This window comes from Talpa europaea, assembly GCF_964194135.1.
Source record: "Talpa europaea genome assembly, chromosome: 13".
Taxonomy (NCBI): domain Eukaryota; kingdom Metazoa; phylum Chordata; class Mammalia; order Eulipotyphla; family Talpidae; genus Talpa; species Talpa europaea.
This window is the reverse complement of record NC_140080.1, coordinates 14,265,329-14,287,617: the sequence shown is the minus strand read 5'-3', so window position 1 is coordinate 14,287,617 and position 22,289 is coordinate 14,265,329. Positions and strand designations below refer to the sequence as shown.

General features: G+C 40.5%; 1 protein-coding gene across 3 annotated transcripts; it reads left to right on the top strand.

The window, feature by feature from the left end:
- Positions 1–6,329: 6,329 nt before the first annotated feature.
- Positions 6,330–16,972, top strand: CDO1 (cysteine dioxygenase type 1; the record flags this gene model as incomplete). Of its 3 annotated transcripts, none has more annotated exons than XM_084252869.1 (5): positions 6,330–6,499; positions 9,261–9,338; positions 10,885–11,036; positions 15,836–16,005; positions 16,943–16,972. In XM_084252869.1, the coding sequence occupies 5 exons, from the start codon at positions 6,330–6,332 to the stop codon at positions 16,970–16,972; spliced, it is 600 nt and encodes a 199-aa protein (XP_084108995.1). The 3 variants fall into 3 exon arrangements, with proteins under 3 accessions (XP_084108995.1, XP_084108994.1, XP_084108993.1); XM_084252868.1 differs by having other exon boundaries at positions 10,882–11,036; XM_084252867.1 differs by having other exon boundaries at positions 9,213–9,338; positions 10,882–11,036.
- Positions 16,973–22,289: the final 5,317 nt, after the last annotated feature.

Below are 22,289 nucleotides of genomic sequence, written 5' to 3'. Positions count from 1 at the left end.
TGGCAAGAGTCTTAAGGATATGATCTACTCAGCATGTATCTACTGTGACCCTATTTATTCATAAGAAAAAAAAATGCGTAGAGAGTGGATGAACTCACAAACTGTGATTTGTATTAATACACAAGTCATCATAAAATACTGGCCTTCCTATATAGCCATTACTACAACTATTGCTTTAGATAAGTCTCCAAAGTATTGAAGAGGAAGACAGTTGTGAAGCTTCCAGCAGAGGGCAGCCCAGCTAGCAGAAAGAGTTAAGCTACTCGGTGTTTACATCTTTGCCAGATGATAATGGAGGGAAAAGCTGTTGTACTAATTTCTAGCAAACATCTAGCCAAAAGAGCAAGCATGTTGACACATTGGAAGGCTGATTTAGAAAATATGTATGGTTTAGATTTATTTTATTGGAAGTAAAGGAATTTTACAATTCTGGAGCAATATATCATACAGCTCTTTTCAAAAAGTCCTATCATTTAATGATTTTTGAGAACCAGTGGTTATAACTGTGGTATTTTTCTGTCTCTTGTTTTTACAGTGTCAAAAGCACTTGATTAATAAGCCTGACAGTATCTTTGAGTTTTTATATTGCACTTTCCAAGTTGAAAACACTCAAATAATAATTGAAAGACAGCTTGAGATTTTATTTTATGTAAATTTCATGCCAGGACTAAAAGAGTGCCTTTTTTTTTGTTGTTTGAGACGATAAATTTGTGTGATTATTTTTTTCAATTTAGTAAATATCATGCTCTAGTTTTATCAGTGAAAGTACCATTTTTATTCATTCTTTATTAGACTGGCAGTCAACTTGAAGTGAGATTAACTTTTTTTCCATTCATTCTGTTAATTTGCAATGCAGTGTTAAAAAAATTTCTGCTTAATTGACTAGAATGTCCAAACAGGATCTAAGGTGTATATGAGAAGTCTAAATGTTTCTTTTCAGAGGTAATGGAAATGATAAGATTTTGTCAAAGAATTTTAGACTATATGTCCCTTGACTCCCAGAATGTATTTTATGGTTAATGGTCTGCCATACACATTAGCATTACAGAATGCTAAGTTTACAATGATAAAACTGCTGTTCAGTTCTCATTTTCTGTCCAAAGATGAATTCTTATAGCTCCTTTTATATTAACTGGTATAAATTAATACAGTTGGTAGTTAGCACTGTAATAATACAGGTTGAATTATATCTTGTAAAACTAGGTAACAAATTTGTATATGTGTTTAAAACTGGAAAGTGTATTATTTTCAAGTTAAATAGTTGAATATGGGAAAGATCTGTTCTCTAGTTTTGTCTACTTAAGCTTACTGAAGGATGTGAATATATTTATTTGCATTTATATTTAAGAGCCAGAAATGTGTTTAACTTATGTTTGTCACTAAAGTTTCAGATGATAGAATACTTACTACTTCAACATCAAAACTACTTCAGTTTGAATTTGTGACTTCAATTTAATTATTCTCTTTTGATCTGAATTTATTAAACTTCAAATTAGCTAAATATGTATACCTTATTTTTCTTACTAAATAACCTTAAAGAATATATAGGGATTTTGACACTTTCAAACCATATTTACATTATTATCTCAGCCCTTAGCCAAAAAAATTACTCATTCTATGCTAATTTTGCAACATCTATTTGTAACCCGAAATTCCATAAATTATTGGGTGGCTAATACCTAAAAAATAATTCTCAAATATTTTTGCAGATGTCTGGTTCACACTGTGTCAATTATAATCAAACAGAAAAAACAATCTAACTTATTTTTTTAAGGTTGTTTTTTTTTTTTTTTTTTGAATATTTTTCATTGAGTTAACATAGGTTTACATCCTTGTTTGCATTTTAAAAGTGTAGGATATCCCCTTGGGGTGTTGTTACCACACCACACCCACCACCAAAGTAACCAGAGCTCCATGTTTATAAGAAAGTATCAGTGATGCCGTGTTTTATCTTAGTGTGCAGCGCTGAGTGGCAGCACACAGTATGCGTGCCAACAACTTTATAATTAGCTCTCTATAGTGTAAGCTAAGGATGTTTATCTGTAATCAAAATAAGATTGGAGACTTAATGGAATCTTTTTCTAGATGTTTTAACCCTGAAAGACCTTAAATATCATTTAATCTGTTAAGAAAACAGAGAAGTGCTGAATATCCCATAAATTATATAGCTTTGGTCAAGCAATTTAGTGGCATGCAACTCAAAGACTGGTGTTGAAGGTGTAAAAGGTGGTTCATACCTCTTTGCTTCATTTTCTGAGGATTATAACATACCGGGGAAGCTTTTGGCACTGGGGAAGCCAACCACAAAATGGAAGGAAAGGTTTTCAGAAAACAGTTGAGCAGGTTTAGTCTTACAAATGCTATTTCCCTACAACTTTGATTCCAAACTGGACTATTCACTATTTCCTGAATATGCCTTGTGTTTTTTCTCTTCCTGTGTCCACACATGCCATTTACTTCTGGAAGTACGTTTACACCTTTATCACTTCAAATCCTAATTCAGATTTTTAACCATTAAAAGTTTGTCCAAATCACTTCTTTTCTTCTAATTTTAATAGCCAACTAATGGGTTTTGTTTTTTTTTTAATCTGTTCTCCCTCTTGCCCAGAATTCTCCAGTGAAAGGTGAAGTCCTGACCTTGTCCAACAAAGGCCTGTATGAGCTACAATCCCATCTCTACACCCTGCACTGACATCTCTGTTCATCTCTGTGGCTCCCTCTCTCCCCCTAACTTTTGCATTTACCATTTCCTCCACCTGGAAACTTAGGAGACATTACATTTACTCTGGTACTCTTCAGTTGCTGCTCAGCTGTCACTTTGTGGAGGAAATGTGTTCTCCTGAACTGCAGCTAAATGACAACTCACAGCCCTCCTTCCCCTGGTTTTTCTCCATGTATACTGTATGTAGTGTTTGTTGATGCGTCTCTTCACACCCACCATTCCCTTAAGACCTGGGATAAAGACTTAGTTTTGCCAGCAGTGCCTGGTGTATAGTACATGTTCTTAAAGTTGCATTGGATGAATGTGTATTTGGATAGTTCCACATTTCCAATTTAGTTCCTTGTCTGGGTCTGGACTCATGTTAATGTCTTAAAATGTGGTCCTCTTTGCCCTAAGCAATGCAAAGTGCAGTAGAACTACCTATTAAGGTAGATACTCTATATATGTTATTGGAACTTGTATTGTTTTGTTTTGTGGATATTTATAACTGGTTACATTGTGCAATTCTTTTGGGAAAAAATTCAAAGTTCTTTTCAAAGAAGCCAAAACAACTTGAGAAATCTTTGCTTCTTGTGAACTCATAATCCCAGCATACTCAAAGAAAAACTAGCAATTGAACTGCCCTAACCAATGGCCAGTAAGCCTTTCCTGACTCACTGTTCATGCATACCCAAGGCATTGTATGGGAAGCATTGAGGGAAATAGAAAATTTAAGTGGAACTTGACCTAAAGGTTCTCACTGTCAAGATGAGCCACATAAGTAACTGCAATAGTTGCTGTGAAGTGGTCATGGCCACCTAAGAAGATCCTGATACTGCCTCAGTGCAGATACAGCTTTTTGGGAGGAAAGCTTTTAACCTAAGATCTTAAAGTAAGATTTGGACATACAGAATATGCATTCTAGAATCAAGGCAGAAGAAAAAGTTAAAGCAAAAGAGTGGATTTGGTAAATGCAAAAGAATATGTATGACTGAAAGATTATTTGTAAAGAATAGTAAAAGGTGAAAAATAAAGGTAATCTGGAGCCAAAACAGAGAACTTAAAGTGCCAGGCTGCAAAATCAGGGTGTAGGAAGTAAAAGGTCACTGGAAGTTTCTGGCCAGGAAACATCATCATTCTGTACCTTAAGGTAATTAACCTAATGTCTATGAATAAATAATATGCCTGGGGAAAAGCTGGGACCAATGGATCATGCAGTAATCCAGCCAAAATAGAATCTAAGACACATGGACAAGTGGAGTAGCAATAGGAATAGATAGGAAAACGTGAACGATAATAAGGAGATAAAAAAGCAGCTGATTGCAAGGACTTAAAGCGAGGCAAGGGTGGCAGTGGTGGGTTAGTTTTGAACCTGAGTAGCAGTCTTGCAGAAATAGAACATCCAGGAGTAGAAAGCATGCTTGAAAGGAATTTCAAATAAGCATCATGTGAGATTCCAAAAGGTGTTTCCTCGGTGTGTGTAAAATTAGGGATCTATGGAAGGCATCCACATAGACGTGATCAGTGAAATCGAGTGTCACAAAAGGTTTAGAGAAGAGGTTATAAATATGTATATGGCTATATTAAAGAGCCTTGAGGTCTTCGAAGGTCAAGAGCCAGAGAAAGTAGAAAAAGTGTGAAAAATACAGTGAAATGTAATGTACTGAGAATGCAGGAAATTTAAGATTATTTATGTTTGACTTCTTATTCATCCAAATATTCATGGATTAGAATATCAGAAATGAAGACACCCAATAGAACAACTTCGACAAGAATAAAAAAATTGAGTAACTAGGAAGAATGTACAAGTTACACTATCTCAAAATAATTCACCACCTTTTTCCTTGCCATGCACATCAGAAAGGCTGGCGTCTGAGGTACTTTCCATGTCTAGCCCTTTTGAACAATGAGAGGTCGTCTTTACTTCCTAACAACATAGGTAGAATACTTAACAACCTAATCAGAAATGCATTAAATAAGACTGCACATGATAAGAGTAAATTTAAGTATACATTACATATATGTACATATATACATTCGTGTATATGCATACATCGTTGTAAAGTCTAGAAAAACCATCCTTCCAGAAGTGTAGCTCTTGAATAATCTTGAACCCATATTATTCCTTGGGTTGGGTTATAAAAATGAAAAAGGAATCTACACCTCTGTCCCTCACTTTTTTATTATCTATATTCAGTTGACGTGCTCAGCTTGTGGTGAATGCACAACAGAAATATGTTCTTGCACACAGTACCCATAATATGGAAAGCCCAGGTTTTTGCACCGAATATATTTTTTTGGAAAATGCTTCGTTTTAAAATAAAAGGAACATCTGACCTTTCGTCTTTGTGCTAGCATTGACTTGAAACCCGATTCTCCTTTGTCAAAATCTGCTTTCAGTTCAGTACATTTAAATTTCTTCAAGGACGATTTGTCTTATTGTCACCTAGCCTGGAGCTCTTATCGATACTTTGACCAATAAAACTGTAGCTCTCTTTATTATAATTAGTCTTTTTCCTTGTCCCCTGTTTAGGTTTTCTGAATTCCTGCTATGAGTGAGATCATCTGGTATTTTTCTTTTTCTGGCTTATTTCGCTGAGCATGATCCCTTCCAGCGCCATCCATGTTGCTGCAAATGGCATGAGTTTATCTTTTTTGATTGCTGAGTAATATTCCATTGTGTGTATGTACCACATCTTCTTGATCCAGTCATCTATTTTTGGGCATTTGGGTTGTTTCCAAAGCTTAGCTATTGTAAATAGACCCGGGGGGGGGTAGATTAGGTCAAAATAAGGGGGGTGGGAATTGTATGGGAAATATACCCAAGACAAAAATGCATACATTGTGCAAAAATGAAAAATGATGTAAAAATACATAAAATAAAACAATAAAAGAATAATTTGAAAACCAAAAAAATAAATAACAAAAACTGTAGCTCTCCATCATGGGAGCAGAATCCATCTTCTGCCTTCCCGACCTCTTCACGATTCCTGGGTTCCGTTCAGAAGGAAGGGTCCCTTTCGGGGCCTCCCCCCGCCCCTGACTCCCTCGCGGTTCCCAGCCTTCTCCTAAGCCCTCTGGTCTGCGTCCAGCGTCGCCAACCACAGCGACTCGAGGAGCCTCCCGGGCGGGCGGGGGGCGCAGGAACCAGGGCAGCGAAGGCCTCCAACCTCGCGGGCTGAAACTGCGAGAGGGCGATTGCGCAAAACCCCCCGCGAGGGCTTCAGTGCTCGGGGAGCCGGGGCCAAGGGCGTGGGCTTTGCCGGCACGCTCCGGCCGCCTCCACGTCCATTCTCCAGGCGCTCCCCGCCTCTCCCCACCCTGCGAGGGGCGTTGGTACATTCCCGCTGACTCGGAGAGCTTAAAAAGGGCCGGGAAGGCTGCGCCCTGTAGTAGGTTCGAACCTGATTAGCGTTCGCGGCGCGTTCCCCGCAAGCCCGGGTCCACCTCGCTGCCCGGGCGGGGGGCTCCTGATCTCCCGGCGGGGCTTGCTTCAAGCCGTGACCCTCGAGTCTTGGGGGGTTTGTGTGCGTGCCCCCCTCTAGCTGGCGGCTGGGGTCCTCGCCTCTCGCGCTCCTCCGCTCACCCAGCCCGTGCGCCCCCGCGCGCGCTGCCAGCTCCGCTAGGGATGGAGCAGACCGAGGTGCTGAAGCCACAGACCCTGGACGATCTGATCCGCATCCTGCACCAGCTCTTCGCCGGCGATGAGGTCAACGTGGAGGAGGTGCAGGCCGTCATGGAAGCTTACGAGAGCGACCACGCCGAGTGGGCCAAGTACGCCAAGTTCGACCAATACAGGTGAGCGCGCGCGGCCTCTGCTTGGATCCCCGGCTCTCTCGAGTCCCCGGGTGGGGTCGGGGAAGGGGGGGAGATTGGGGACAGGGAGACGTCTGGCTCCCGGACAGCGTGCCCACTCTCCCTCGGGTCTGCAGCCCTTGGAGCACCCCCAGTGGTGCGCTTCCTCGCCCCAGCAGCGGGACTGGCGCTCCGCGCGGTGGGCGGATGGTGAATCCTACTGACCTTGTTTGTGGGCCGCTGGCCGAGACCTGCAGACTCCCGGAGGGGAGCGGAGTTGGCTGCTCTGTTCCGTGTGATCGACCCCTCGGCTTGCAAACCACCACGCCTCCCGCCCCCGGAGCTGTTCCTTCTGCCCCGGAGCGCCCGACTCGGGTGGTGGTGGATGCACCAGACTACCCCGCCCGCAGCCCTGAGGACTGTCTGGCTGCACACAACCGAGGGTGCTCCCGCCGGGCGGCCGTGGGGGCCCTCCCGGGAAAGGGGTGAAGGGGGGCGGGCTCTATTCCCGACGCCTGGGCTCCGGCACTTGGCCCAGGGTCCCCTGCAAGCAGACGGCTGCCAACAGGATTTTTGCAAATCTAAATTAGCGCTTTGCGGTTTGCAGCTGCTGTGTTTCAATTTGTGCTGCTCTGCTCCCAAACCAATTTAAGATCCGGGACTGTAGATTTATTTAAACCCGCTGTCAGGTTCGCGAATTAAAAGCCTGTCTCTCTTTTAGCCCCCAACTAGTCTGATTTCTCTTAGCCTTGATTTCGGGAATGCTTGCCGGAGGTGCCTGAGTGGGGTGCCCTGGTAGGTTGGTTGGATGATTAAGTAAAAGTTAATCGCTGCCAGTCCTCTAGGGCAGAAGGATGAGAGGTTCTTTTCTTCGGAAGGGCAGCTTGCAGTGGCTGCTTGGGTAGATTGGGTTGAGGGTAAGAGAAGGGCCATAGCTGAAAGAGAAAAATAAGGAAAGATTGTTTTTTCTTTGGGGCCAGTTTCTGGTAATCATCTGCCTTAAACAAACTCTGTGTTACTCAAGTTTTGTCACAAGAGTTGTTTTAATTATACTTTCTGATTTGAAATTAGTAAGTGAAGCCTGTTTAGAATCCCACTGTCCACTTGCAAATGTCTCTGGGACATTCCTCTCAATTGATGGCAAGATCCTTCTGCCACTGTGTACAAAGTTGCCAGAGTTGAATTTTCACTTGTGCTAATAGCTCCAGGTAATTGAGGACAGTTATAAGCCAGGTACTCTTCCAATCACTTTATTCAAGTATTAATAATTCATTGACCTCAGAACAGCTCTCTGAAATAGGTACCCTTATCCCTATCTCCACACAAGGAATCATGGGCAAGAAAAAGATTTCCTGCTCAAGATGTGTCTTTTAGCAAGAAGTGGCTGCAGGGCTCAAGTTGGCAGGATTGTTCGAGTACCCACAGTCTAAACCTCTACTGAGTTTCCTGCAGCTACATGGTTCCAGTTTTCTGCTCTCCACCATAGGAGATGCAGCCAAATGAGCACACCTTATTCACAAATGTCTGAGGGTTAAGTTGTTAGGAATGGGTACCGTTCTCTGTGGACAGTTGGGAGAGCAGGAGGAAGGGAGATGGCAGAGCTGAAATCAATTTGATAGTGTTTTTGGCTGGAGTAAGTTCTGATTCCTGACCTTGAGCCCGCCTGTGCCAAAGAACAGAGACAGAAGATGTGCCAGTATGCACCACAGAGTAAATTCGCTGAAGAAGCCTGAGAGAAGAAAGAGGGGTGACCTTGGGAGAAACAGGCTTCTGGTACAGGGACAGGTACAGTTAATGGATGTGTGTGCACAGCCCCCTGCTAGGTCACAAAGGGCTTCAAAGCTAAAAATGCTGACATCTCAAAAGCACTGACTAATCAAATCCCTTAGTGATCCTGACCCCTGCTTGGGGAGCTGGAGAGAGGAAAAGCTTGAGAGATTTTGGGTAAAGAGATAACCACAGGAACAAACATTTAGCCCACAAATGGGGTCAACATTCCTTTCTTTTAAAGTGAGTCTAAATGAATGTCCTCATTATCAATTAGGTGATTGACAATTATCAATTGAATGATTAGATGGTGTCAGTAGAGCCTTTTGGACCAATATAACCTTTAAAGTGGTTTTATTTATTTATTTTGACCTGATGGTGTAGTTGAGATTGTGTTGGGTTTTGTTTGTTAATTACTGGTTTTTCTTCTTCTTGCAAACTGTTTAGAATATTCCTTACTTCCCTGAGGTATCCCCCTTTGTTCTGGTACTTAGGTCAACCCCCTCCCTGGTTGTGAAGGACTATTTCTTTATGCTTAACTTTTGAATGTGATTTTGTGTCTGGTTATAGTAAAACCACTGAGAATTTTAAAACAGTTACTTCATGAAACCTTGTTTCTCAAGTTTAACTACAAGGAAGGAACACAACAATAGCAATATTCTTGCAATGCACTTTGCAAATACCTTCTGTGAAAAACTTACTTTTTTTTATCAGTTGGAAGCTGTCACAGAGAAGGAATTTGCTTTTTCCTATTTCCTTTTCCATGCTATTTGTTAAAAGTGAGCCATTGTAGATATGGTGGTTCAAAATACAAAAATGTCCAAAGTGAGCTGTGAAAAAATATATTTCATTTGTACTGGATTTCTGATTGAAAACCACATTCAAATTTGCCTAGAGATAGAAATACATCTGCCAACGAATGATATTTTGTGACACTTATTTTACCCAGGGCTGGTTTCATCAACCAAATTCGAACTTCTGAATATATTCTTTACAGGTATACCCGAAATCTTGTGGATCAAGGAAATGGGAAATTCAATCTAATGATCCTATGTTGGGGTGAAGGACATGGCAGGTAATACAGCTGTTTATTCAGTAAATTTTAAAGTTATCTATTTGAGTTTATGAAAAGTTCTAGCTCCATTCTGGCAAATCTTGCAAGTGGAAACAAATCTCATTTTGTAATTATTTGTTAACCATGTCCCTTAATCCTAACAAATTCTAATGAGAATTGGAATTAGGGGTTTAGCTGTATCCCATGTATATATCAAAATTGGCCCCCAAAATGCGTAGTAAATTTGAAGGACATCAGTAACCAGTTTAACCTAACCTCACTTTGTCTTCTATGGAGTTAAACTTTATATGAATAGTGCTAATATGACCTTTGTGGTTCTTTGAATTGTGTAAACACTAGGACCAAAGACCAAAGCTTCCATATTTAGAGCTAGCAAAGCTACACCCAAGTCCAGAAAAATTCCTTCTGCTTCATGTTAACTGCTTGCTTTCTTTATACAGAAGGTAAGGCAACTTAAACTCATACCAGTGCTTTGAAACTTCAATCTTTTATTTGCCCTTAGTTGACACTTGCCAGTCTTCTTATCCAAATGAGCATTGTTAAATCTTTAAACAACTCCTTATCAGACTTTTGAGACTAGTGACAACAATAATGCAGACCCATTTTTAATGGAAGAGAGGAAGGATAACTTTATGACTTTGGAAAGTTATATCTATAGAATACACTTATTTACATGGATGCAATGGAGTTTTTTTTCATTCATCCTCAATATTTTTGAAAACAATTTATATTTTGGGGTAGGACTAGGCTCTGTGGATTTGGGAAAGAAGTTCTCAGGGACTTAATATGGATTAATAGAATTCAGCAGATGAAATAAATGCCAACAATGTTTATAGATTCCTGTCTTTTAATCAACCCTATAGCTAATACTACTTAATATATTTAACTACTAGTCCCTCTATGATTACATTAATGAATCCTTTCTCCAAATCTAATTTACTTTCTTTTACCCACCACTGTTGGGAGGTAATCACAGACTGGATACTGTCAATCTACAAAATGTTAAAATTATACTTTCCAGCAAAATTTTTGGGTGGTAACTTGAATATACATTCCTTTGTTTCCCCAAGAAAGGAAAAAAAGAGAAAAAAACTTGGGGAACAGAACACTAAATGTTACGTGATCATGCTGTGAGGCAATTCTTTCAGATAATTATCTTTACCCTTTCTAAAATTTCTCAAATGTAGTTTTATAACAAGTTTCTAGCCCAGCTTAAATGAGCTATTAAAAGCTCTATCTTTTAGAAAATAAAAGCTTGAGTTTTTGTTATCAAAGCAGTATTACAGTAGGTTTTAAAAAATTAGCTGCCCTTTTAAGTAAGGGAATGTATCAAACTGTTCCTATGCATCTCTATGAAGACATTTTATTACTTTGCCCTGAACAATGTGGAATGGCAAATTGACATTTAAAAATCCAGTTGAAATGGATTTTGGCCCAGGAGCCGTCAAAGGCAATGGGCAGCTGTCAGGGCTACACGGACTAGTATTATGTGTCTAGATACTAGAGCATCTACTGAGTTCTGTTGTTGTTTTGCTACATATAGCAGTATCCATGACCATACCGACTCCCACTGCTTTCTGAAGATGCTTCAGGGAAATCTAAAGGAGACATTATTTGCCTGGCCTGACAAAAAATCCATTGAGATGACCAAGAAGTCTGAAAGAGTCTTGAGGGAAAACCAGTGTGCCTACATCAATGGTAACATCTGTTATATTTTTCTAAGAGCAATCGTTTTTCCTATTTGAAATGTTGGTTCATACGCGTGCAGTCAAAGTTGGATCATGGAGCCATGATTTCAAATACTTGGGAAATGACCTAGAAGTGGTGGGTTTTGGCTTTTAAGGCTTTAAATCTGGATAGCAGTCACTTATTTAAAACATATGCTTGCAGATTAGCTCTCACTGAAAATTCTCTCACCCGCCAAGTCATAGGATGCTAAAATCGAATGTGCCTTTACATGAGGCGTCTTCATAAAGGAATGAGGTCTAGTTGGAAAATGTAAAGGCATTTCTGGAAGTAATTGAGAGTGCTCGCTAGTCTGGAAGTAATTAAGAATGGCAGTCCTCATACAGCACATTTTCAAGAGTACTCTCAAAGTAAACTTAACAAAGCACGTTTTTCACAGTGATTTATAGATATCTTACAGAAAGAATTCATTCTTTCCTTTAAATGTAATGTGGGAGAGCCAAATGCTTTTCAGGCAGTCGGAGATTAATGTCAATATTCTGAAAAAGAATAGTAACTTTCCAAAAGGCTCCTTAAAGCTTATATGAAGTAATTTTTTTTCCATTTACAGATGAAATTACCAATACATTGGAAGATTTAAAAAACTAGTCCAGGGTCACTCAACTTTTAAGTAACAGCTAAGATTTGATCCCAAGCAATTTAATTCCAAAGTCCTTGCTCTTAATTGGAATACTATCCCACTTAAATAAAACAATGTATTAGAGCTTTATCTGGCAAAGCAGCTCTTTTTTTCTTAAATATTAAAGTCCAATAGTGGCTTTTATACTCTGCCTGAATCTAGTTAGTAGTTTAAGAATGCTAGTCACTTACATAGGCCAGATTTATAGGACTTTCCCCCCCATTCACTTAACACAAAGGTGTAAGTTTCTTGTGTAGCAGGAAACGCTTCTATTTATAAGCTAATTACTCAAGTTACTCAAAAGCTACACATTTTCAGCTTCAATTTTTACAGATGCAGGAGTCAAGGTGGAAATAAATAATGATCAGAGGAAAGATATTTCAAGTATAGGGAAGAGCATGAAGACACACTCATTACAAAGAATGAAAATTGTTCAGAGATGGTGTAGCTGAGACAAAAATGAAGTTATGGGCTCCCTGGTGGCACAGTGGGTTGAGCGCAGCGCTGTGAAGCTGTCCACAGCCTCTGCAGTGTGGGTTCCATTTCCAGTCGGCCAGGGAGATTCCCACATGGCGCAGCAGACCCTTCCTCTCTCTCCACCCTTGGGCGCTTCTGGCCTGTAAATAAATAAATCTTTAAAAAGAAAGAAAGTATGGGACAAGAGTAGTGGGAGAGCAAAACCTCCAGGGCCTGTTTAAGTTTAGAACTTGCTTTGGTCAACAGAATTTTACTTGGGAATATCTTGATCAAATGTTGTTTGGTAGCAGTATGTGAAATAGGATGGAGGAAGAGAGAATTGAGACAAAGAGGCCAGTTACCTTTTGTAATAGACAAAAGGTCATAGATAAATGATCTGTACCAAATTGGCATCTATACGTATCCCCAGGAAAAGTCCAATATTCTGTGACAATAATACACACCAGGGACAAAAACAAAAGGAGGCAAAAAGAAAAACACAGTAATAAATTTGGAATTATTAACAATGGAAATCAGATATGAGCCTCGGGATTTTCTCTAAAGGATGAGTGACTTATTTTTGTGGGGTTTTTGTTTGCATTGTATGGTACATATAACTGCATTTGGAAAAACAAGTATTTATTTGTATAAAGAGTATTTGACCCTTAGGAATGTTGAACATTTTTTGTTCAAATTGGTGATTGAGTATATCATAAAAGCCATAAACTGGAATCAAAGAGTTGACAGATCTGAGAATTAGACCTCAATTTTAGAAACAGGAAAACTGAAGATCCTGAAATTTGTGGCTCGTTCAAAGATGGTCTTGTTAGTCACTCTGGCTAGGAGTAGAACTTAAGTCTGCTTCTAGGCTTTGTTATTGTTGTTCTTTTTTTTTTTCTTTTAAAGATTTTGGTTTTTTATGCATATAAGAACTGGGGTACAGTCCAGAGGTTTGGGTTGGGAGTGAGAAGATTCACCAGAGACAGAGAAGGGAAGCAGAACAGGCAGATTGACCGAAGTACACTGCTGAGAGGAACAGCGGGCGAGTTAGGAGAGGTCTGCTATGCTATGTGGGTAGCTCCCTGGCTGGGATCGAACTCATGCTGCAGTGGCTGCTGATAGCTTCATGGCTTGCATCTTAACCCCTTGCACTACGAGGGAGGCCCCAGTTTTGTTCTTCTTTATGGTGAAGCCAGAGCACAAAGCATAAGGCCAAGTCAGGTACCTGCATTAATTATACTCATGACACTGAATTCTTTTCTTAATTAATCCTCAAACTCATGACTGTATAAATTTCTTCCCAATATTTAAAAGTTTTATTGTTTTCTATCTTTTGTTCACTTTAACCTTCTTGAGGACCTCTTCCCCCAACCTGAGCCCTTTTTCAGTATGGACTGGCTGGCCTCTGGACCACGGCTCAGCTGTCATCTCAGGACCCCTCTCATGCCCTTCTGGTTCTCCCTTTGCCTGTGCCAGTCACATTTCCTGATCTCCTGTTTGCTTTGTTCTTGATCCATGTCCTTGTTCTGGTGGAGCATAGCCTACATTTGCTCCATGAGAAAGTGTTCAGGGAGAGTGAGTCTTTGAGTATTTATGTCTGAAAATCTGTATTCACCCCTTGTAATATGGATGGTAATTTCGCTGGATATGGAATTAAGATCTGAAACTAATCTCAAAGAATTATGAAGGTTGTCCTTGTCTTCTAGATTCTATTCTTGTTGAAAGTCTGATGCCATTCTGATTCTTTTGTTTTTGTTTTTTTATGTCTTGTTTCTTAACTTTCGGGGGTTTTAGAGGATTTTTTAAAGAATTTTTTTCAAAGATTTGTTTGTTTATACAAGAACTGGGGTACAGGCTGGAGGCACGGGAGGATAAGAGAATTCCCTCAACTAAGAAAATACTCTCGGGTAATTCTTTGATTAATTTTTGGACCTGCAGTTGAAACATCTGTTGCTCAGATATTAAACCTCTTGAACTAATCTCTGATTTTTTTTCTTTCCTATTTTCTATCTTTGTCAATTTGTCCTTTGGATTTTCCTCAGTTTTTTCTTCTTCTTTTTTTTTTTTTAAAGATTTATTTATTTATTTATACAAGCGCTGGGTACAGTCAGAAGCGCGGGAGGGTGAGAGAATTCACCAGAGCCAGAAAAGGGAACAGAACAGGCAGATTGATGAAGTACACTGCTGAGGGGAGTAGCGGGTGGCAGGAGAGGTCTGCACGCCATGTGGGACCCTCACTGGCGGCTGCTGATCAAACCAGTACTGCAGAGGCTGTGGGCATCTTCAAAGCCCAGCGCTCAACCGCTGCGCCACAAGGGGAGGTACAGGTTTTTCTTCTTACTCTTCTGTTCAGGTTTTTGTTCCCATCACCTTTTTATTTTCAAAAGCTCATTTTATCCTGTGACCCTTTTGGTAGTATTTTATCTCTCTGAAGATATTAATAATTTTTCTTTTATCACCTTCTCCTGAGTAGCGTCTGTTTCAAGTTTTGTTGTGGTTTTTTTTTTTTAGGTTGCTTTTCCATGTTAGAAGCTTTGCTCTAAATTCTGGTGGTCTTGACTGTTTGCTAATATTTAAAAAACAAGGACAGGGGCCTCCCAGCGCAGTTGAGTGCTGGATTGCAAGGCTGCCTGCAGCCTCTGCAGTGCTGGTTCGATCCCCAGCTGCCAGGCGAGGGTCGCACATGGCACGCAGACCTCTCCTGCCGCGCTGCTCCCCTCAGCAGTGTACTTTGTCAGTCTGCCTGTTCTGTTCCCTGCTCTGGCTCTGGTGAATCCTCTCACCCTCCCGCGCTTCTGACTGTACCCAGTGCTTGTATAAATAAATAAATAAGTCTTTGAAAAAAATAAAAAAAAAACAGGGACAAAAAAGTTAATTGGTAGCTCTGAACATGTGGCTGGTGTTTGTGAACTGGACTTCACCTGCGATAAGCTGCTAGAGTTTTTTCCTTGTGGAAGAGCCAATGACAGTATCTGGGGGACTCTTCTTGTGGGCCCATCAGATTCTGGGTCAAGTTGCTTTCTATCTCCAGCCAGGAGAAAAGAAAGAGAAAATCCTGTTGGGCAGCATTCTGGCAGCTAGCTAGTGAAGAAAGGGGAGATCTTAATCACTCATTGTGTAAATTTTCTTTTTTTTTTAACCTGGTGTCCACCAGTCCTAAATTCATTAGTCTTTCTAAATATTAGATCTCAGCCTAGAGGGTAGGAGAAGGGACAGAAAAGTGGTCAAGAGATTTGAGACTCTTCTAAAATAGACTGTCAACGAGTTCTTGGGTTTTTTCCCTTCACCTTCACCCCTATTTCCTGTACTGCCAATTCCCAAGCTGTCTGGGACTCTTGAGATACCGATCAAGGCTGTCGCCATTGGTGGCTCAGGGGTTAGCTCTTTCTCTCTGCAAAACTGTAACAGGGTGGTCCCCAGGACTCTCCCTGCCCTGTAACAAAACCATCCATCTATTGTGTACCTTTGAAATGTTTCTTAATCTGTTCTCTTTTCCAATTTTCTTTGCATTGTACATTTGTCTTTTTTGTCCTCTTACTGTCATCATAGGGGGTTTGAGGAAAGAGCTCAGGCCATGACACTATCTTTAAGGGAACTTCAATGCTAACTAATTTCTGTTAACTCCATATGACACGATGTTTATCTCCAGCTTTCTCCTCTCTTGGATATCATTTAGATTCCATTGGTTTACACCGAGTAGAGAATATTAGCCACACGGAACCTGCTGTGAGTCTTCACTTATACAGCCCACCTTTTGACACGTGCCATGCCTTTGATCAAAGAACAGGACATAAAAATAAAGTCACCATGACATTCCACAGCAAATTTGGAATGAGAACTCCATTTGTAAGTATAATTTCTTCTCCTGGGTTTAAATGTCTCCTAGGTTTAATTGGGGCTGACAACTTTACATTATATGCATTGCTTATTTTGTCCTAAATACTATTTGAATGTCGTTGTCATTGAAAAATGAGATGAACCTTAACTTGGAGGGAAAGACCCAGTATATCCTAATTTTTTTCTTTAACTTTGGAGACCATGTTTTCAATTTATATTTTTAAAAAAATCTGAAAGTGGATGCCAAGAATTCTTTATTGAGAAACTTCAAAATGTATGCTCATTCCTAAAGAGAATTTTTTCTCTTTAATTATTAAAAAGAGTGAAAACTATATTATTTGATGTGTTGGCTACTGCTAGGACAATATTCACACATCTCATTTGCTGGGACCACACAAATTACTGGCTTCATCTACCTTTGCAAAGCTGAGACCCTTTTTGGTGAGATAATCATAGAAAGTTGCCTGTTTGGATGACCAAGTTGCCTTTTCTTTGAAAAGTCATCTATTTATACCACAAAGAAGTGAGAGTAGCCTATAATAACATGCTCTCCTTTGAGGAACAAGTGTTCCCACCTAAAATGAACAGGCTACACTAATCTGCTATGGTGGTCTTCTATTTCTGATTAAATAAATTGACCGTTTAGGGGAGTGGACTTAGTAATTGCAATGTCTGAAGATAGACAGTGCATGAAAACAAGCCTCATGAATTTTAGAAAAGTACAGTCTTTGAGCGAAGGCAAGATAGAATTCTTTGAAGTTAGTGCCTTGAATTCTTCTGTGCATTCTGATCCCCAGGAGATATTCTTATCACAGGAACAAGACTCTAGGGCTCCATTGTCCATAGCTGAGTTTTCATACCCTGCTAGGAAACAGGACTAGTAAGAACTGACAGCAGAGTCTTGAATAAATGTTCTCACACAGCTTTCTCTCCTTCTTCCTTACAGACAACTTCGGGATCACTGGAGAACAATTAAGGAGCACCAAACACACTAAGGTTTTAAAGTCCGCTGAAAGTTTTGCCCTGGTCAAGAAAGCCTCCCATCATTTGCTGTCCAGTAATATACTTTAAAGTGTCAGTTCTTAGATCAGTTATAAGGCAAATGCTAGTCATAAGGCACTAAGTAAGCCAATAGTTCCCAGAGCTACTGCAAGAGAAAAATCCCAGTAAGGAAGAGAGGGGAAACGCTTGTGATTTTAAAGGCCAAATCAAGTGCTTTCCTGGTTTTATACTTTAAATCTGTTGGAAGCATACTGGGACTGTCGAGAAAGGTATGATAGCTTTTGGGAAACACTTTGGTCTCTGAACTATCATTAGCAATAAATAAGCCCAGGCCTCACAGACATGTAGTGCCTGCCTTCTATCGTGGAGGACTAAATGTAGATGTCTTTAATATGCTTTGTATCTTCTTACTAGTGGAACAGACTTTTTTCAATCTGTGGATTTTATTTTTTCAATCTTATTTTACAAATTCCTCTTCTATAAAGAATAGGCTATTGTAGATAGAGAAACTTTAGGTACTTTGCCATTTGGTAATGCAATGAAGGGCAGAGAATTTAGAACAGTACATGTACCCAAACCCATAAGAAGTGAAAAACACAAAATCTTGTCTAAGGTATCCAGGGATCATATTTGAGGACTTTGTACTGCTAGTGATATTCCCAAATAATTTTAATAAAACTGGATTTGAACACAGTTTGGCATTGTATTTCTGTTTAACATGTTTCAAGTTTAATCTAATTCATAATTTCTCATACTTGTGTAGACTACCAAAAGCACTGCAAAAGATGTTTTTATGGTGTAAGAATATGAGAGGGTCAAAAACATGTGTGTCTTTGGCCTCCCTGGTGGTGCAGCGGTTGAGGGCTGGGTTGTGAGGCTGCCCACAGCCTCTGCAGCACCGGTTCAATCTCCGGCCACCGGTCAAAGGTCCCACATGGCATGCAGACCTCTCCTGCCACCCACTGCTCCCCTCAGCAGTGTATCGTCAGTCTGCCTGTTTTGTTCCCCGCTCTGGCTCTGGTGAATTCTCTCACCCTTCTGCACTTCTGACTGTACCCAGTGCTTGTATAAATAAATAAATAAATATTAAAAAAAAAAAAAAATGCCTGTCTTGGCTGTCTTTCCTGCCTGAGCTCCATGATGGGTCCTGTTCTCAGATGCCCATCAGCATGAATGAGGTTGCTGGCTGTCTTTTCGAGGAGCTCAGCACTGATGTGGGGTGCTCTGAGGTGTCTGCACGCACCACAAGGGCTCAAATGTATTTTGTGAAGGATAATGACCAGGGAGTGTTGGAATTGATTTGGCCACGTAAGGGTGAAGAGATGTAGAAGAAGGTAAGGACCTGAGACTCTAGAGGAATGAGCCCCCTCAGTGAGGAGCCAGTGGGGGACCGCCAGCTCTGCCTTCCTGCCTTACCACTCACCTCCTCCTGTCTCACCAAAGCTCTAGCTTCTGCATTTGCTCTTCCCTCTGCCTTGATGCCTCCTCTCCTAGCATTGCTGGCACTTCTTGCCCTTAGGATGTCAACACAAACACCATCTCCAACTACCTTATCTAAAAGCCAAATCCTTCCACCCAATGTCCTGAGGATTTGAAATGCATAGTGTTTCCCTTTTTTACCCTTTCTAAATCTAACAGGATGTGAGCCCTGTGTGAGGGTAGATGCAAAGTTTCATTTACTGCTGCATCCCAAGCACTTCCACTGTCCCTGACCCACAGAGGTATTCTGTGAATATTTATGCAATGAAGTGAGACTCTGCTCTCCTTATGTAAAAATTTTCTATTTACATATCGTGATGCTATCTATGGTCTTTCAGTGTGTTACCAAATCAGGTATTCCATGTGATTTTTATTAATGATGGAGATACAAGGATCGTATTTTAAGCCCCAGCTTTCCTTGGGAAGGTCTGTGCCAGAGACTTGGCTAGCTGATGAAAAAATCTACATGTGCTTCATGGGAGGGCACAGCATTAAGCATCTCTTTTAGCATTGAGACTGTGCCTTCTTAAATTTTTCTTCAGAGCCTCCTTGGTGACACAGGGGTTAAAGTCTCAGTGCTATCAAGCTATGGCCAGCCACTGCTGCATGAGTTTAATCCCAGGGCAGGGAGCTGACCCATATGGTGCAACAGACCTCTCCTGTCTCACCTGCTGCTCCCCTCAGCAGTGTATTGCAGTGGATTCTCCTGTTCTGCTCCCTACTCTGTCTCTGGTGAATCCTTACCCACTGCATGTCTGACCTACACCCTGGCTCTAGTATGCATAAATAAATAAAAAGAAATAAATAAATCTAAAATAAATAAATTTTTCTTCAGCTCAAATCCTGATTCTGAAGAACTCTCCGCAAAGGCTACTAGCACAAGACAAATTTGCATACAATTTCAGAAAAAAATTCCTCAACCCTCTGAAAGCCCTTAGGGACCCAGTGAAAGAATCCAGTTGTGTGAGAAATGGTGGCTATTTCTCCTGTTTTCTGTTCCTGGAAGCCATTAGTCAGCCCCTCTATTTGTTAACAGGGCTATTGGTTAACCTTTTAAAAGTTACGACAGGATTTCTAGGAAACATCAGAGGCTGGTGTATCCAATCCAGAGCACGTCCACACATTTCACAAGATCTGGTCTCTCTAAAGACTTGAACTACTTTCACAACTCTATGTATCCACTAGGTAGATGTCTCCAAAAAAGTGTTTATTGGACAGTGAATTAAGCAGTCACAGGACATATGGAGGACTTGGTATAGGGCAATTATTCATAAATACAAAGTAGAGGTTACTAGGGGCTGGAAGTGATAGTTTAAAGGGGGTAGAGTTTCTGTGGGAGGTGATGAAAATGATTTCATCATCATATAGATGGGCATGATGAGTACACAGCATTGAGAGTGTATTTGAGGTCACTGAATTGTACATTTATGAATGGTTCCAGTGAATACTATGTATATATTCCCACAATAATACAGTTAACTTAAAAAATGTACTTTGGGGCCTCCCTCGTGGTGCAAGGGGTTAAGCACAGCACTATGAAGATATCTGCAGCCTCTGCAGCAAGAGTTCGATCCCCAGCCAGCCAGGGAGCTACCTACATGACGCAGCAGACCTCTCCTGTCTCGCCTGCTGCTCCCCTCAGCAGTGTATTTCAGTCAATCTGCCTGTTCTGTTCCCCACTCTGTCTCTGGTGAATCTTCTCACCCTCCCTGCACCTCTGGCCTGTACCCCAGTATTTGTATGCATAAATAAATAAATCTTTAAAAAAAAAAGTATGTTGTGCATGTGTGTGTGTGTTTGTGTGTATGTGTGTGTGTGTAGGTAAAACATGCTGGCATAGGAAATGCAAATGGTTGAAAAGGCATGTGGAGAAAAATAACCTCTCATTACTACTCCCAGGCTCTCATTTTCCCTCTTCAGCGGTTAACTCCAGAGGTTTCTTGTTTTTCTGCCTTCATTTTCCCCCCACTGTTTATGCATAAGGTAGCATTATAAAGTCCATGTTGTGCACTCATAAGGAAGTCTTTCCATGTAAGACACAAATAGATCCTTCATTCTTTAGTCCTGCTGGCTGCAAGCTATTCCACAGTATGAAGGTAACTTGGATAGGATCACCAACCTTTTACAAGAAAAATTATGCAATAAATAACCATGTACATAATATCATTTCACAAATATCAGTTGATTTTTTTAATTACAAAACAACCCAGATAACTCAGACCTAGCAGAAGGCCCTGCCCAGCTGCCCCTGGTTGAAGAAGTCACCTGCGTTCATTAGCTGGTTTGAAACCATGATTTGTGAATCCACGCCACAAGATCAGCTGTCTCCTGATGTCATTGCTCTTCCATCTGGCCACTTCCCCTCTGCTTATTGATCCAGTGTGTTCACATGAAGCCTCTAGCACTGTCAGAAGCTCAACATTCCCAGAGATTACTTATCACGGCAAGAAAAGCCACATGCTCCCAGAAAACTAATGATGTCCCCATGGCCGGTATAGAATCCAGCCCAAGGTCAATAGGAGAGAGAGTGCATTCCTGACATTTGTTTTTGTTATTATCAGAAATAATAACAAAACTGAGCTTTGTGCTAGGTTAGAAAAGACGTGACAGTTTCACATGCTCCAAGAAAATATGCCTTACAGGCTGCTTAATGAGAAGCATTTTAATCATGTTTTAAGTCATTCACAAAGAGATATAAAGAAACTAAGAGCAACTGAGATTTACTGGATACAGTCTTGAGCGTCATTTAAATCTAAGGCAGTAAAAAAAAAAAAAAATCTAAGGCAGTAGTCTGAGGTCATCCTTATACAAACTTAATGATGTGGTCATCTATTTCAAATATATCTCCAGATCCATATACTATAATGTATATTTATCTAAAAGGAGCCAGAAAAAACACCTTGCATGTGAGGTATAGAAATATATAGAACAAGAAAGGAATTTAATGCAACTGAAGATCAGTTAGCCTTCAATGCTGAGAGCTGTCCTGGGCATGTCACAGCAAGAAGAAAAAGCAGCAAGATGCCATTTAAAAAAAAAAAAGATTTATTCTATTTATTTATGCATACAAGAGCTGGGGTGTAGGCCAGAGGTACAGGAAGTAAGAGGATTCACCAGAGACAGAGTAGGGAGCAGAACAAGCAGACTGACTGAAATACACTGCTGAGGGGAGCAGCGGGCAACACAGGAGAGGTCTGCTGCACCATGTTGGTGACTCCCTGGCCACTGCAATGTCTGTAGACAGCTCCATAGAACTGAGACTTAACCCCTTGGGCCACCAGGGAGACCCAAGACGCCTTTCAAGAAAGCCATGTGAACAGCTTATGCAGGATGCACCTAACTGATAAATAAAAAGTAATGATATTGTGGAGTCATGCAGAAGACAGGTTCACTTGAGAGGCTATTTAAGCAAACAAACACTGAAGATACTGAGGCAGGTGAGGTTAAGGGGACCCAACATTCCGGAGTTGGGTTATGCTGGTGCAGATTCGTACAGCTCCATAAAAACTGCTATTCAGGAATTTTGCAAGCTGGTTGGTAGACTAAAGTGTGCCACAGAGGAGTATTTACACTATGAAATCCATCAGTGTTGTAGATCAGATCTCACAGACCCTGTTGTTAAAAACTTGTCAGCTGACCACCAAATCTAAGGTTATTCAATTTGAAAAAAATTTCCTGGACTACGTAAATGCACATTTTTATCCTTTGACTTTTATTGGCCTTATATTTAAATCATTAAAATAAAATTTTAAATCAATTTAAGGGCAAAAAAATTTAACCATTTTTGTATGTACAGATATAGATTATTGTCA